General features: G+C 36.6%; 1 protein-coding gene across 1 annotated transcript in view; it reads left to right on the forward strand.

The window, feature by feature from the left end:
• Positions 1 to 3,579: 3,579 nt before the first annotated feature.
• Positions 3,580 to 17,629, forward strand: part of LOC145986753 (zinc finger FYVE domain-containing protein 21-like) — a 28,308-nt gene continuing 14,258 nt past the window's right edge. The window contains exons 1-6 of the mRNA XM_083121135.1: positions 3,580 to 3,766; positions 7,583 to 7,633; positions 10,464 to 10,632; positions 10,993 to 11,077; positions 11,998 to 12,098; positions 17,006 to 17,127. Of these exons, the coding sequence (XP_082977261.1) occupies positions 3,635 to 3,766; positions 7,583 to 7,633; positions 10,464 to 10,632; positions 10,993 to 11,077; positions 11,998 to 12,098; positions 17,006 to 17,127 (660 nt within the window). The 5' untranslated portion in view covers positions 3,580 to 3,634. The remainder of the gene's footprint in view (positions 3,767 to 7,582; positions 7,634 to 10,463; positions 10,633 to 10,992; positions 11,078 to 11,997; positions 12,099 to 17,005; positions 17,128 to 17,629) is intronic.

Raw genomic sequence — 17,629 nt, forward strand, 5'->3', positions numbered from 1 at the left:
ATGTTTTTAATAAAATAAATTACTGCCTTGGTCAGCATATTTAGTTTTTCACAATCATGGAAACAAGGCTTAATGGTGTTATAATCCATTTCTATATATAGAGAGATTAACTAGATATAATAGAAATGAAACACCCATGCAGGTATGCAAGTAAAACAAAAACAGATGTCAGACAACTTCAAGTTTTCCAGCAATTTCTGTGTAAAGGGTGATTTGAAAAGGAGACCATATTTTTTTTTGTTTTTGTGTGGTTGGCAGCATTGTTTGTGCGATTGTTATCAGTTATCATTGAGGTTTTGTGTTGAGAAGCATTTCAGTTGTTCTACCGTTTGTGTGTGTTGTTAACACCATGGAAATGTACAGTAAGAAACAGCGGGTTTTGATTGTCAAAACGCACTACAAGAATGGTGCAAGTTTCGCGGTGACTGTTCAGAAATTCCGTACAATACTTTGTCATCTTCATGCACCGAACGAATCAACTGTTTGTAGGTTGATCAAGAAATTTGAAGAAACTGGATCAAAACGAGACATCAAAAGCCCTGGATGCCCTCGAAGTCGCCGGAGTGAAGCAAGCGTTGCTGTTGTGCGTGATTCTGTTGCTGTGAGTCCTGCAAAATCGTATTGCCACCATGCTCGAGAATTGCATATGGCGCCAACAACAATGCAAAGAATCTTGACGAAAGATCTGGACTTGAACGCATACAAAGTGCAGTTAACGCAGGAACTGAAACCAGCAGATCATGAAAAACTACTGCAATTTGTTGACTTTATCCTTGAAAGGGAACGAGAGAACGAGGGTTTCGCAAAGCACATCATTTCCAATATTGTTTTCCATGTTTAAACCTTAATTTCTCCTGAAAAGAATGGTGTGTGTTTTGTGCTCTTTTTTTTTTTTTTTTTTTTTTTTTTTTCAAAAATAAATTTCATTTATAGCAGCTTCAAATCCGGCGATCACCCAATATATGAAACAAGTTTGTTTACTGGTGGCAAACCAGATAACATAGGAAAATATGCCTGTTGCTAAAGTTACCTTCAAAATGGTAATTCATTTTGAAAATTTGCTCTGGTATCACCAGAGGCAGATATATTTATGGAAATTAATTTTGTATATTGTTTCTTAATATTGCTACCAGTGGAGATTGTTTTATTCTCCTGGTTTAGATTGATGGAAATTGCTGAAAATGGAATTTTCTTATAATTGATGTACTCGCAGGAATGCGCAATAGTTCTTATTACATATTCAATACCTCTGGTAATGTGTGTGGTGTTCAAGAAAAAGAATGATTCCCTGCACTGCTTAAAATATATTATGGTGACACCCTGAGAACTATTACCATAAATTAACCGCTTTTTTATTTGTACCGAATTTGCGATTGTGGTGATAAATATCTGCCACTAGGTATCGTCAATGAAATATTGTTACACTGTACAGTAAGGATTCACATATTAAAAATTGAGTGCTGGAACAAACACTAGATGTGATACAATGATGTTCTCATAGGTTAATATTAGTGTGTATGTAGAACTTCCCATATTTTCAACAGTATACCAAAGTATTCATACATTACCACAAATTTTTGAATCTGGGATGAGATGGGTTAGGCTGTTGCAATAAAATTCTCAAAAGAAATAATGTTTAGGGCTGAGCCGATAGATCCCAATGTATCGGTATTGTAAAGTTTCCATTGGATTTTATTCACCTATACTGGGGGTTACTTTTTCAGAATTTGGGCATTTTATGGGACTTGCAGAAATGATGCACAACATTCATAAACTATTATGCAAAATTTGAAGATTTCATTTCTTTTGCACAAGTATTGTGTAAATAAAAATGGGATATTGTGATTAACTGTAATTCTATAGTATTCCAAAGGAGAACTGGTAAATTGATGCATGTAGTAATATTAATATTTTGGACAACTTTTAATTGTTATGTTTCAAACATCACTATTGGTATCTGTGAGAATCTGGATTAATATTTGCATTGCTATCAATATCGGTTCAGCCCCAATAATAATAGTATCCTATCTTCTATTTGGTACAATAGATGAGTAAATAATGAAAAGTTGTAACCAAATGTAAATGTGCTTATGCATTTCTACAGATCCATGCTTCCCTCTTTGGCAGAGTGGTTATAACAGCACACTACGATGCCAGGGGTCCCGTGTTTGAATCCCAGCGTGGGCATGTGTGTTCTTTTACCGGATGGGCTAAACGATTTGTTGTTCAGTTGGTATCTGATGATATCTCAGCAAGCAAGAAACATAAATTTCACACTTCTAATGCACAACTTGCCAATATTTCCCCATAATTCGTATTTCAGTTGGTACCCGATGTTGGCCTCAAAAATAGAATGTATTTCATCATGGGCTTAACTTGGGACCTTCCATTGGGGGAACTTTGGGGGAGGGGGCAGAATCAGTTATTTATTTCGTTTTGAAGTGCTTCCCCGATGGTGCAGTGTCGTTGCCTTGTAATCAAGGGGTCCCAGATTCAATACCCGTTGGAGGAACATAGTGGTTTGGACCCCACTTTAAACTGTAGGTCCAGTCCCAATTAGGCTTACTGTACATAAAGTGGACTTAAAACACGAACTCAATTATTTTGTTTTGCCAACTTTCCCTGGGGTAAATGATTGAGTTGTTCAACTGGTACCCAGCAACTAACAAGGAACAACACGTAAGCTTGCCGTTTTGTTAAATTACAACCCGATGTTGGCACAGGTAAAAAGGTAGAAGTACCCGTGCATATAGCAGCATGCCATGAAGGCATTTAGGGATGGGATGTGAGTGTAGTGCCCCTCCCATTCTCAATCTAGGCCATTTTGGAGGTGGTGATCAGCACCATGCTCCAGCAGCCTTTTACCTCTCCTCCAGGTACTCGTGGAATTGAGGCCAGGCATGGACGTCCGCCGATTTTTTTCCAGAGGGGTCAAGGGAGGCATATGTTCCCCCATAATAGTGATGCCCCTCAAAATACACTATTTCAGTCTGAAATTATCATGTTTCTTCAACGAATTTATAATAACTTAAATTACTGTGACAAATGAAATTATGTGAAATATATAATTTTTGATGGACATTCATTTTCCAGAGGAACGTCCATGAGTCTGGGTGAGCCCTGTTACCGCTTTATGTGGGGACAAATTCCTAACATATCAACCAACCCGGGTTTCGCGCGTGGCAGTCAGGCGCTCTACCGACTACGCCACCGCCCAACAAGGCAGAAAAAATAATTTTCACAAACGGATATGTAAATTATATACATGACATCCCACTAGAGAAAAAAACGTATGTACAAAGGGGAAAATAATCCTCCTATTACAAGCTTATTGTAAGTTTTTTTTTAAAAAAATAAAACAGTTATTTTGTTTTTCGGGTGAGTGACTGTCTTACCCCCTAAATCCGTTAGCGCGTGTCGTGCAGAAGATTCCTGTTGCACGAAAAACCGGAGCATTCCTGTTATCCCAATGATGTAATTGAGGCAGTGAAAAAATAAAAGTCTTGTTTAAAAGTCAAAATGCTACTTGTTACGTGAATTACGTAATTTTTGTTTACGTTTCTTTGCATACGAAAGACGTGTCAAATGAAGCAGGTAGGAAGTGGGCAGTTGGCAACATTGCCGATTACATAAAATGGCAGATCGGAGCAATGTCAGTACCAAGAAATTGGTTAAATCGAAGTCTGGACTGCGAATTGTAGCAACAAATGAAATTTATAAAAGCCCTTTTGAACTATGCGAGCCTCCTTGGACACCTGACAGTGAGGTAAGTAACTGAAATTACAGTGAAAACTGACATTTTATTTTCCAAGAATCGTAATGTTTAGATCTGAGTAACCTACATTGGTTGCCCATGGAAGGAGCGCGTAAACATTTCGGAATACTCTACTAATACTCGACTGAATTCTATGCTATTAATAGGCTTGAGATTGAGATTTTTATTGTCAGATATTAGGTAGCTAGCTTATTTGTGACACAAGGTAAACTAAAAGTTCCACTACGCAAGGTCATTGAATATCGGGAAGAGGTACACTCCTGTAGTTAATAACCCATTCCATTAAACCTTTTTTTTCTCTCTCTCAAATGTCTATAATGACTCAAATAAATATTCGGACTGATCAGACCCTCCTAACATAACTACGAAAGCATGTATTGAACAAAATCTTGAAACATTTTGATAGTAAATGAATATCTGTTAGCAAGGACAGAGTTGTACAGGAGTATATGGAGGTGAAAAAAACAGTGTCAAGGAAACACATTAAGTAATTGCTAAAACTCTGCGGCATGTGTCAACAGACGTAAATCGAAATCTAATCATGAAAAAATTACGTACATAGCATGAAGAAATCGGAATAAAACAAAAGGAACTTGGGCCTACACATGTTTAACTTCATTCAACAGTCTTTGTAAATACTTCTCATCAAAATTTCGGAACCAGTTTCATAGATCGGAGACACATTAAAATCAGATGTTTTGTGTTTCGCATGGTTTGTACTTACCAATTGTGTATTGTGGAACATACTTCAAGGTGCCATTATGCTTTTCACACGAAAACAAACTCAATGTTTCACATTCTGAGTTATTTTTTTTTATTCCTTTCTTCGCTTCTGGAACACACGATATGGCGGGCACATCTTGACTCCAGTTGTGGGTATGCAGTGTTTCAACCTTCTTCACTGAAAAATACGGTATAATTTAACAATACAGGGAATTTCTCCAATTTGTTTGAATTTTCGGTTACTTACTAATTTGGGTCTCCTAATCACGAATCTGCACTTAAAATTTGGCACTCACGTAAAAATTTGGCGCTTATTTGGGGCAGGTGAATCCGGCCACTTTCTAACATGCCCTTAACAGGGAGTCTATAGATATAGGCGGGAAGCCGGAGCGGAGCGGAGCGGAGGCGGGGCCGCGATAGCGGTTGGGGGCGGTAGGTCGATTACCCCAGGGGCGGAGCCCGGAACCGGCGGGAAATTCGGAAATCGAGGGTGTGGAAATAAGAACTTAATTTCGATTATTTTGCTATTTCCACGTGTGAGCGCCAAATTTTGACTGCAGATTCGTGATTAGGGGGCCAAAATTAGTGAGTATGCCGAATTTCAAACAAAATGGAGAAATTCCCTGTATTGTAAAATCGCTCCAAAAATACAATTGGTACTAATTTACTATTCCCAGAACAGATTTCTTCGGTAAATGTCTGTTATATCGGAGACACATTTCTTTATTTTTACAGAAGAAACTACTTACGGAAATGAGTTTCTGTAGCATTTTGAAAGTTCGTGGAGGTATTTTCTCACCGTAGAATGCTGCACAACAAGAAAAAAGCACTTTTGATATAATAAACTTGTATTTTGAGCAAAGCGACAACATTATGCCGTTATTTCCATTATGTTCGTACAAATGGCGCGAGTGTCGAAAGTCACGCAGTCTCACCATTGTTTCCAAACGTGCCTTTTTTTTAGAATTTTTTTTAATTATGCTTACCTAACCTTGCTGGAAATGGTCCGTGGGGCTATCCGTCAATGGTTCATGGGGCTATCGTGAATGGTTTTTGAGGCTATCGTGGATGCTTTTTGGGGTTATCAGTCAATGGTTTTTGGGGCTATCCGTCAATGATTCGTGGGGCTATCGTGAATGGTTTTTGGGGCTATCCGTCAGTGGTTTGTGATGACATAATGAACACGAAAGTAGGTATTTTTCGGTTAAGAAGGTGGAAACACTGCATACCCCACTCCAAATCGACAAAACACAAGCACGATACGCGATGATCCACAGCTGTGCGCGTACTATATGTTCCCCAACGGAAGAAAGGAACCAAAAGAATTACTCGTAATGTGAAAAATCGAAGTTATATTTGTGTAAAAAGGATAATGGCATCTTCAACTATGTTCTGCAATACACAATTGCTATGTACGAACCATCCGAAACACAAAATATCCGATTTTAATGTGTCTCCGATATATAACAGACATTTACCATTTCTTAATTTTTCCAGAAGAAACTACTTATGGTAATACTTTCCTGTAGCATTGTCTAACATCTGGAAGGTGTTTTCTGTGATGTGGGAATGCATCATAGCGGAAATTCATGTTTTTTGTTGAAAATTAATTCTCCGACAGACAGTAACCTTTGGCTTGTATACCTTAGTAGATCATCACGCGTTGTGCTTGTGTTTTGTTGATGTTCATTGGAATGCAGTGTTGCAACCTTCTGTGTTTCCAACCAAAAATACAAACATGATGTGTCATGGATGCGTGGTGAAATTCATACCGGGAGCCCCACAAACCATTGACGGATAGCCCCAAAAACCATTCACGGATAGCCCCACGAACCATTTCCAGCAAGGTTAGGTTAGGCAAGCATAGTAAGAATTTTGTTCATAAAACAATGCGAAAAAAAATCAACTTAGTAATATTTTTTGTTACAAAGGTTGAAACACTGCATAGCAGATGAAAATCTACAAAACACAAGCACAACGTGCGATGAGGCACGAAGGTTTACGCGCCATATTGTGTTTTCCGCAAGCGAAAACTACAAGAAAGAAGTACTCGTAATGTGAAAAATTGTAATTACTTTCATCAAAAAAACGTAAATACACCTTAAACAATGTTCCGCGAGGCAGATAAGGATAAAAATTTACTATTCCCCGAACACCTATAACTTCTTCGTTTCGTCATTTTTAACATTCGTACGTACCTATTTGCTTTGCGGAACATTTTTTAAGGTGTATTCACATTTTTTTTTATGAAAGTAATTACACTTTTTCACATTATGAGTACTTCTTTCTTTTAGTTTTCGCTTGCGGAAAATACAATATGGCACGTACACCTTCGTGCCTCATCGCGTGTCGTGCTTGTGTTTTGTAGATTTTCATCCGCTATGCAGTGTTTTCAACCTTTGTAACTGAAAAATACTAAGTTGATTTTTTTTTTAAATTTTTCGAATTGTTTTACGAACAAAAATTTACTATTTCACCACGCATCAACAACACGTCGTGTTTGTATTTTTGGTTGGAAACACAGAAGGTTGCAATACTGCATCCCAATGAACATCAACAAACACAAGCACGACTCGTGATGATCTACCAAGGGGTACGCACCAAAGGCTATTGTCCGTCGGAGAATTAATTGTCAACAAAAACATGAATTTCCGTTATGATACATTCCCACATCACAGAAAACACCTTCCAGATGTTAGACAATAGTACAGGAACTTATTACCATAAGTAGTTTCTTGTGTAAAAATGAAGAAATCTGTTCAGGTAATAGTAAATTAGTACCTATGAGGGTTTGGGTCCCACTTTAAACCACCAGCCCAGTACCAATTAGTCTATCTGGGCTTAAATAAAGTGGACCAAAAAATGGGTTTTTCTTAGTGATTTTATGGAGCTCTCTCACAAGTGCTTCCATTGCATTTGATAAAGCCAACTTACAGCAAAGTGGTCAAAATTTGCGTGTGTCTATTACTCCCACAAATGTTTAGAATATTTTTACACATGTTTCAGTTTATAATCGGTGACAATATTTCACTTTCTGTGTGGATAAACATGATTTTGATTTGTTTCTATCCATGTATTTTTTAGAGCTCACACTGCACATATTGCAAGACTAGATTTGACTTCATAAACAGAAGGGTAAGTACATTGAATTATATGTTAATGAAGTAAGTCATGTGGCTTTAGTTCTTATTGCTTCATTTACTTTAATTTCTCCCTCGATTTTGGATATTGGAGTTAACTGGTGTTATTTCATGGTTTACTGGATTGGAGGTGTGCCTGCTGCAAACTATATGATGTTTACACATTCAGTATTTTCTTATCTACAATTGAAATATTTTCTAAGTGACGTTCCGAAAAAAAAATCTTTCAGGTAAAATACAGGATGCCAAGTTGCCAAGGAACCTGAAAAAATTTCACCTGGTGCCTGAATTTTTAAATTCAGTTCAAAAAATGAATTTTGAGTTTGCTTATGGAAATTTTCATTATCGTTTTGTTTTAAACAACTATTATAGTATGTTTTTTTCGGTAATGTTTTCTGTATCATGTGAATCATTAAATCATAATAAACATGCCATAATAGCAGAATTTTAAAATCTGTAGCGATATGGTAGTCTGCCTTCTTTAGGAAGGCCACCCCTGTGCAAAAATTAATTACTTTTAATCCAGTTGTGTGTTAATTATTAAATTAAATGCTTTGAAGATCACATTTCAAAATGTGTAGCTTTATCTAAGTTGGGTTCATGGCTTTCTTAACTTGTATTTGGGCGAAGAAAAGGCCCCTGAGAAAAACTGGCTGGCACCTGCATTATTTTAATTTTTGTCCTCCCCTGCAGGTGTGTTTGAAGAATTTATGGTCTGAGGTCCAATTGCATAAGGCTTATTCCATGTCAAGTGAACCAATGAAAAACACCTGACCATCTCTAATTTTATTCATACTTAATTGTCATGAGGTACCACCCTAAGGTAGGAATTGCAGATTTGTATGTGGTGTTGTTCTCCAGTTAGAACCCTCTGAAATATGGAAAAAAGCACAATTTTCGGCGCACATGCAATCACAGAAAAACTCATAAATCAAGCTAGAATTGACGTAGAAGGTTGGGATAAGATCCAAATTGTTGCTTTTTCTATCAGCTTTAATTAGATATATTCCATGACTACTTTTCAAATGTTTTTCATTGCAAGGTCATTCAAAGTTTTTTTGAAAATCGGATTTTTCAAAAACTTATATTTTGAAATTTTTAAAAAAATGCACATAGAAACATACATATTTCAACAACAAGTCTTAGAAAGTTTTGTTATGGGATCGCAATGGAATCATAGTTTTTGACATGTATAAACAAATACTATACACTAGGTAAGACCATATGACACGGGAATATTGCAATGTAAATTCCATTCCTTTGTAAAGGGACTATGTTGTTTACCAAATTGGCCAAATGGTGAAATAATGGGTATGTAGGAAAGGGGCGTAACTTGGGCTCTCACTTTGTTTGGGGGAGGGCAATTTTTTAACAAATATTTGTTTAAAAAATTTTAAAACATTAAATTTAATATTTAAAATATTTTTAAAACAATTACGTATATTAATTATATATATGTATATAGCGATATATAACAATTAAAAAATAAAAAAACTACAATATAGTTATATGTTGTAAAGTTTTTAATTGTTTTAAAATATATTTTAAACATTTGTTAAAAACGTGCCCTCCCCCCAAGTTACGCCCCTTTCCTACATACCCATTATTTCACCATTTGGCCAATTTGGTAAATCACATAGTCCCTTTACAAAGGAATGGAATTTACATTGCAATATTCCCGTGTCATATGGTCTTACCTAGTGTATAGTATTTGTTTATGCATGTCAAAAACTATGATCCCATTGCAATCCCATTACAAAACTTCTAAGACTTGTTGAAATACGTATGTATGTTTCTATGTGCATTTTTTTTTAAAAAAATCAAAATATAGGTTTTCGAAAAATTCGATTTTCAAAAAACTTTGAATGGCCTTGCAATGAAAAAAATTGAAGGAGTCATGGAATATATCCAATTAAAGCTGATAGCAAAAGCAACAATTTGGTTCTTATCTCAATGTTCTACGTCAATTCTAGCTTGATATATGAGTTTTTCTGTGATTGCATGTGTGCTGAAAATTGTGCTTTTTTCCATATTTCAGAGGGTTCTAACTGGAGAACTACAACAGATACAAATCTCCAATTTTGCCGTTTTTCTACCTTAGGTGGTACTTCTTCTTAACAACTAAGTATGAATAAAATCAGAGATGGTCACGTTCAAAATTGATCAAAATTTGGTTCACTTGACATGGAATGACCCATAATGATTTGTTTGAAGTCTTACAGGAGAATAAAAACTGTGTTAAATCAATGGTAATAAACATGAAAGTTTGAATATCTTTTTCTAAATTACAGACATTATAAGCTATTTAACAAATTTATTTATAAATTGCAAAACAGTAAGTTTGAATTTTTGAGAAACTTACTTACTTCATGCCTGATTAATCCTAGTGTGCTCAAAAAGTATAATAGTAACAATGTAAGTATATAGGTACTTAATTTCTATGCTAATGCTTGTTTTCACTCCCTGATATATGCACTTGTTCTCAGTGTTGTCGCTGTGCAGTTGCAATTGGAAAGTATTGACTTTGTGTCTGGAATACATCTGCATGAATGTGAGAATACTGTTTTACCAGCTATGAAGTAAATAACTCCGATTGCAGCAGATTAGATGAAAGCAAGGAACAAACACAGGCAGGGTTTACAGTTTTGTCTTAATGTGCTGCAACCAGAGTAAGCGAGCTATGAAAGGAAAAAAGCAGGACCCCCCTCTCTCTCTCTCTTTCCCCTCCACCCCCCTCTCCTCGATGGCACAGTGGTGACATCATCTCCTTGTATGCTAGTCTTTTAAAATTGAAAAGTCTACAAGTTTGTTTCTTGATCTTTCAGCATCATTGCAGACGATGTGGACAAATCTACTGCAAAACTTGCTGTGAAACTAAAGTAAATCTTCCAAGAATGTGCTTTGTTGATCCTGTTCGAGTCTGCGGGAACTGTGCCGATGTGACGAAGAAGGAAAATGAATTTTATGAGAAGCATCTTAAGACACTCATGAATGGTAAGTTGTATATTTTTAATATGTAAATTGTTGATTGTATTTTTAGTAGTTTTTGTGAGAACGACCTGTACAGTTTTCAGGAAAATACATTAATCCATTTGCCTCAAAATTGTCACCACTGAAAATTCCCTTGAACTTCTATTTCAGTGATCCCTGCTACATGGAGATTGAGTAGTGTTTTAATGGATATTTCAATTATGGCAATACTGACATGTAGATAAGCCAGTAAGACATATTCTTGTTTAATATATAATCCATTAGCTACAATTTACCAAATGCAGTCGTAATGGCAGTCTGTTAAAGGCACGAGTTATGAGTGGCCAGATGTGCAGCTCATGAGAAATTCTACTGTCATTTCAGGTGCAACATTTCAATTGAGTTCTTCTGAAATGTCCAATATGGAGATTTCCAGTTATTACATATGCAGATTATCTTCTGACCACAGGTTTGAATTTTCTTCTTGTATGTATTTGATTATTATTATTATTGTTATTGTAGTGCTGTCTTCAAGAAGACTAAGTCGAAAATGAACATATGCTGTGATACAGTCTGTGCGAACAGGCTTGCAAGGTGGTTTCAAATAAAAGATCCGGTGTTGATTCTGTGTTAATTTTATGTATGTGAAATACAAATACCCACCATTTCCGATAAAAATGTTTTTACTTGCACTATTTATCATGCACACAGTTAATGTAAATTTTATTGTAAATGTGCTTCTGTGCATGCAACGACCATTTTTCACAGCATGATTTGAAAATAAGGGTTTTATTTCTAAAAAATTATTGAAGCAGTTCAAGTTGAAAATGAAAAATTACCAATAATATTATGGGCCTGATATATTAGTAATTATCTTATAATTTAATGCAGAATTCTGCCATTTTGTTAAATAATTCATATATTATGGTTTTCTCAATTAAATATCCAAGCATGTAGTGTTTTTTTTTTTTTTTTTTTTTTTTTTTTGAAGAAGTTTAACCCATTCCTGATTACTTATGTACCTGCATTCTTGTTTTCCAAGAAGCATTTACAATTTATTGGAACAGTAGGATATTGGTTAGCAGTATCAGTAATTTTTATGTAGTATTTACCGGTATCATAAAAAATTCAAAGCAGCCAGTCCCTAATCAGTACATTACACTTGGCTATTTGGATAAAGGGGAATAAATTATACATTGGAATGTGTCATTTAACTTTTACAGTGCCTGCATTAGAGTTGAATGTATCTAGGAAATTACAACATTGAAGTACCACTTACATGGAAAGCACTTCACGCTACTTATGTTTCCCTTGTATGTTTCAGTTTTCCTAAATTTTATTTCACCAGAGGGAATCTTGCATGTTTAAATAATGTGTCTGCATTTCCAGATGCATTATCTTTGAAAGTGCCGTTTCTGCAATCCGTGAACCTGTTGAGCTTTGCCAGATAAGATTGGTGAACATCGTGAAGAATCTGGATGACAATCAAGGTAATTGTTGTACTACTACTTTTCTTTCTCATTTTAATCATGATAAAATTACATTTTTTGTCCCATATTACTGTGAAATTGCTATCCACTGTATAATTACTAGGGTGACCATATGTCCCCTTTTGACCAGGACAGTCCCATTTGAGATGCATATCTAGGAGTTAGCTGGAAAAACTAATATAAATTTGAGAGACATTTCATGCTAACAGAAAAGTTGATGGAATTTTTAAAATTAGCATCATGGCAACACAGTGGCCAAACAGCTGAACTGCATTTCAAGTACTTCATAATAATTAAAATGTTCAATTGTTGTCGAGAATGTTTGAGCAGACAGCAGTTGACTGTTTTAAGTTAGCTTGCGTTGCAGGGTGTATTGCTTTGTGTGTGTTTCGTTGTAGAGCAGTGAATAACCATAGCCAAGAATTATGTATGTAGTTTCAATACAGACTTGAAACTAGATTTTAAATTCCTGCTTCTAGACACAAACTCGAAAGACACATCTCGTGTAGTGTGTCTGATATATGGGAGTTTTACGAATGGTTGGTGAAGAATAAAGTTGATCTCAAGAAGATTGGTTCTCCTGATAAATACTTCTGCCACTCCTGAACTTCACCCTAGGACTAGCATCAAAGGTCGTTACCTTTTGACATTTATTGTTTGATTTATCATTTATGTGACCTATGAGCATGATGAATCCCCAGTCGTCGTCATAGGTTTTCATGACAGGGTTACGCTACTCATTTGTAGCTCCCAAATTTCCTCACGATGGTCCATGGCCACCAGTCCCATACGCAAGCCGAAATCTAAAGAAAAGGTGTTAATCTTCTCCGAGGATACTGAAGCCTGCATGTGCCCAATAACCAGATAGCATGGCCACAGTGTGGGACAAAACAGTAAACTAGCTTTCCATGCTTCTGCTTGCTGGATTTTGGGTGCGAGGTGAAAATGTTCGAAATATGCATGGGATTAGAAGGGTTTTTGTAGGTAGGGGTGGTTACCGAGCAGACTTGCACGTAGCCAAGTGGTTAGCACTCTCGCCTTTGGTGCGAGCAGTCCCAGGCTCAATTCCCGGTGAGTGCCCACAAAATATTCGGCGTTAACCCCGTCTAGTTGGCTGCACTTTTTGACACTCGGTACAGTGCAGGTGTATCCAGTGTCAGAGTGGTGCAAGAAAATTACATTTTAGAAGATTCAACAAATGCCAGTCTGCTGCTTTTAAATGGTCATTTGATTAGTTAGCATGCACCACGTGACCATACACCGGTCCGGAAGGTAGGGCAGACCGTGCAGATGCAAAATACACTACTTGACTCCAAATTAACGAACTAGACGACTCCGTGTTGCACCGTGCAACCAACTAGACGGGGATAATTGGGGAGCTACTTGAAAAGAAGAAGTAGCGGGCTCCGATCACGAAAACCAGAAAATTGCAGTGATGGGTCAGATCACCCAATGAAAAGCCTCTCTGGCAGATCCCAACTCGGAGGGTTGTTGCACCAGGAAGTTTAGTTTTTTTAAAGTTTAGATTGTTACCGAGCAGGGAGGTTGAGTCCAGGGGCTGTGTTTGCATTCTTAACTGATAAGTTGAGCCTTTCCCAACTCTTCCAGAAGAATTTGTTGCTCGACAAGGAAAGTTGGTGGATAATAGCTACCAGATACAGTCAATGAAGCTAGTGTTGTGACTCTTGGTATGGGTTGCAATGGTAAAATCAGAATTACTGGTAGACGAGCAGTGTTTTTTGATTCTGAGATCCAGATAAAAACTGCCATGATTTTTTTTCTTTTTGCGTGTGTGTGTAAAAGATACTGTTTTATTTGTATTTCTATCACATATTATGTTAAAAACTAATGTTGGAAATACAAATAAAAGCTAGTGTTTACGTACACAGGAAAACCCTGATTTTAGTGCACAAGTAATGTTTCGTGTTTCCACATTGTGAATTGAATTGTTGTTTTTTTTCCCATTAATTTCGAAGGACCTCTCTGCCTTCATTAACAGAGGTTACAGCATCTGGGACAGAGATGGTAGTGTGTCACTGTTTTGTTTGTTTGTTTATGTTCTCTTACTTTACATTTGCCCCCTTTATTCATTCAATCTTCATGTTCCCAATAAAGCAACATGTTATAAAAATGTCTGTTTTAAAATTTTTCCCCATTACTAGTTTTTTCATCTCTGCCCCCGGAAGAATATAAAATCAATCTTACACTGTGTTTTGTATTGTTAAGCACAGCTTTAGTGTGTAATCTTAACTAGTTTTAATAATATTTTATTTTAATGCAACTTCACAATATAATTGATTATTATGTGCAGAATTTTGTAAAGTTTTGTTTTGACTAGCTATATTAATCAGTTGACTGAGGTATGAGGTAAAAATAATTATTTTTACATTACTTAAATTATTTTCCCGTTTCAGGTTTTTTTTATTTTACAAATGAAATACCTCAACAGTCAATTTGTCAAAACAAATACTAGCTTATTATAAAATTGACTAAACCTTGCTTCTGTTTTTTATGATACATTTAATGTAATACTAATAATTAATCTCAGTCATGTGCATTTTTAGATTTCACTTTGGAGGATATAACAGGTAAATCATTGGTGTTTTGTATTGTGTGTTGTAAGCCTGTGCAACAATGTGGGTAAAATTCAGTGACGCTTTTTGAAAGTAGTTGAGTACCTGATTTTTCTTTACTGTTTATTTATTGAATGTTTATCCAGTTTAATGATTTCTTACTATTTTTTTTAATAATTGTTGCTGTATGCAGCTTTGTAGGCAATCCTCAGACCAAGAATGAAGTGAATCCTGATTACTAAAACAGCTGCTTGCTTTATTGCTTATTGCTTATTGCTTATTATTTAACGGTGTTTCTTGTGGTAATGGATGTATGCTTAAAGATGTGAAGATGCTTCAAATTATGTTGATGTTAGAACATTACGAACGAAAATTTACACTAACAGCATTGTAAATTTGCTTGCATAATACACTTTATCTTCCTGATCTCAATAATACATGTATGCAGGCCCATGAAATATGGTAGTTACGGGTGTAAGGTTAACCTAGACAAGTCACAGCATGCGCCATACTTGAGTGTTGTTGGGGAGAGGTGTTGTGGTGGACAGAGCATGATGTTAGTCACAGCACCTCCATTTTGGATAAGGTGAATATACAGGGTGGGGCAGTCAACCCCCCCCCTTTTTAAATTGTTATAAAAACAAACTGGAATATTTTTTTCTTCATTTATTGCAACAAATGGACAGAGCACAAGTGGAAATTAGTGTACAAGCCAAAAAACCGTTACTTTTTCAGTTCACTTTTTTAATATGACCATCATTGTTAGCAGATTCTCTGAGTCTCTTAAGGAAATTCTCACTGGCACGCCGTAGTACCGCTGGTGTTATTGCACTAATTTCTGCTTGAATCTGCACTTTGAAGTCTTGTATTGTTGCTGGCAGTCAAACCCTCACGAACGGCCTCTCCACTCAGCCATAGTTACAGTCTGGTGTGCGATCTCTTCGAATGGAATCATCGGCCTGTATTTCTTCGAGGATGGGGATGGACATGCAGTTACCGTAACAGCAGCGTGGTATGTTCAAATGTTGCAAACATTACTTATTCCACAACTTCAACGATTTCCCACGGGTGATAACACTTACTTCCAACAAGATGGCATAATGAGCCATACAGCAAAGGTGTCAATGAACCTTCTGAAAAGGTTTTTTCCAAACCGCATCATCAGAAGGAATGGTGGTGTCTCATGACCTCCAAGATCGCCAGATCTCAGCTCCTGTGATTGCTTTTTATGGGGATATCTCAAGTTCAAGGTGTATGAGACTCGCCCAACAACAATGCCAGACTTGAAAGGACGGATTCAAGCAGAAATTAGTGCAATAACACTAGCGGTACTACGGCGTGTCAGTGAGAATTTCCTTAAGAGACTCAGAGAATCTGCTGACAATGATGGTAACTTTTTTTGGCTTGTACACTAATTTCCACTTGTGCTCTGTCCATTTGTTGCAATAAATGAAGAAAAAATATTCCAGTTTGTTTTCATAACAATTTATAAAAGGGGGGTTTGACTGCCCCACCCTGTATAAGAGAAGAGGTTTTATCTTTTCTGATTTATGCATTCGTAGTCTTATTAGTCAGTATAGAGAAGAAAGGTATTTGTTCTGCCATACTTGGTGACGGACACCACTATTATAATCTGAACAAAGCAACTATTGTTTCGTAATTTTTGGTTTTGGCATGGTGTGGTAGGATTTATATTGGGTGTTCAAAAATTTTTGGTCAATTTTGTAACACTTTATTTTCACCAATACTGAACAGAAATAGATGATATCAGCACCATATGAAGGAAGAATTTTTGAAGTTTCACACAGACCTTAAACGCATTCAATGTGTACTCCACGTGTAGCATGATATATGGCCAGGCCGAACTTCCTTTCTTGCCAAACCTTCTCAAGCATGTCTTGCGTGACGTTTCCATGGTAATGTTAATGCACCTTTGCAGTTTCGCCAGTGTCTGTGGAAGTGGAGGAACGTAAACATTGTTTTTGATGAGACCCCTACAGGAAGAAATTGCACACTGCGAGGTCTGGTGAATGGGGAGGCCATGTGCAGATGATGATGTCTGCAGACACAAACAACCATTTTCTCCGACACTAATGTATGCTTTTTCATGCAAGGTGGCAGTGTAGTACTAGGGCTGTTCCAAATGAACATTCACAGTGTGCAATCAACAGGAATTTAATGATCGTTAAGACATTTCCAACTCTGATTATGGTGTCAAGAAATCGGCCAATAATTTAGAAACATTGTGTAATTTCAAGTTCTTTGCCTTGAAAATTCTAAACATTGAACTACATGTTGGTAGGCATAAAGCTGCATTGGTGTGAATTCTTCCAGGTGCTAGCATATTGGAGTTACTCTACAGGAATGAACAGAAGGAGGAAAAGGAAATCAAATTAGCAGCTGCCCCTGAACCTCACCGGAGGCAAGCTATGATATGGATTGCAGCCATGCAGAAGGTAATTCTTTTGTGGTTTTATGTCCCCAAAATTTGCATTTTTATTTTTGCACACTTTTCCCTAAATATGTCTAAAGTTTTACCTTCATTGTGCTTTGAAACTAGTATTTGAAAGTGTAAGTCACGTGGAGTATGGCGGTCCCGGGTGGAGGCACATAGTGGTTCAGATTCCACAAACTGTAGGTCCTCCAGTCCGGATGTGTATAAAGTGTACTTAAAAACAAAAATTCATTTACATGAAGCACGGCTGTTCTTGACTGTCTCACACCTAGGAAATGACAGAAAGTTATTTTCCATTTATTATTTTCTTGCACAACAAATATCGTTTGATTGATTTAGTTTAGTTTATTTTACTTCACTTTTGTGCCACTGTTGATGAAATTGATGAATGAACACTCACAAACATCCATGCGCTGGGATTTGGACCCGGGACCACCAAATATTGATGTTACAGCTCCCATGTAATTATTTTTTAAGCACAAAATGTTTTGAAATTTGTAAAA

Source organism: Lepisma saccharinum, chromosome 4, assembly GCF_977018435.1.
Source record: "Lepisma saccharinum chromosome 4, izLepSacc3.1, whole genome shotgun sequence".
Lineage (NCBI taxonomy): Eukaryota > Metazoa > Arthropoda > Insecta > Zygentoma > Lepismatidae > Lepisma > Lepisma saccharinum.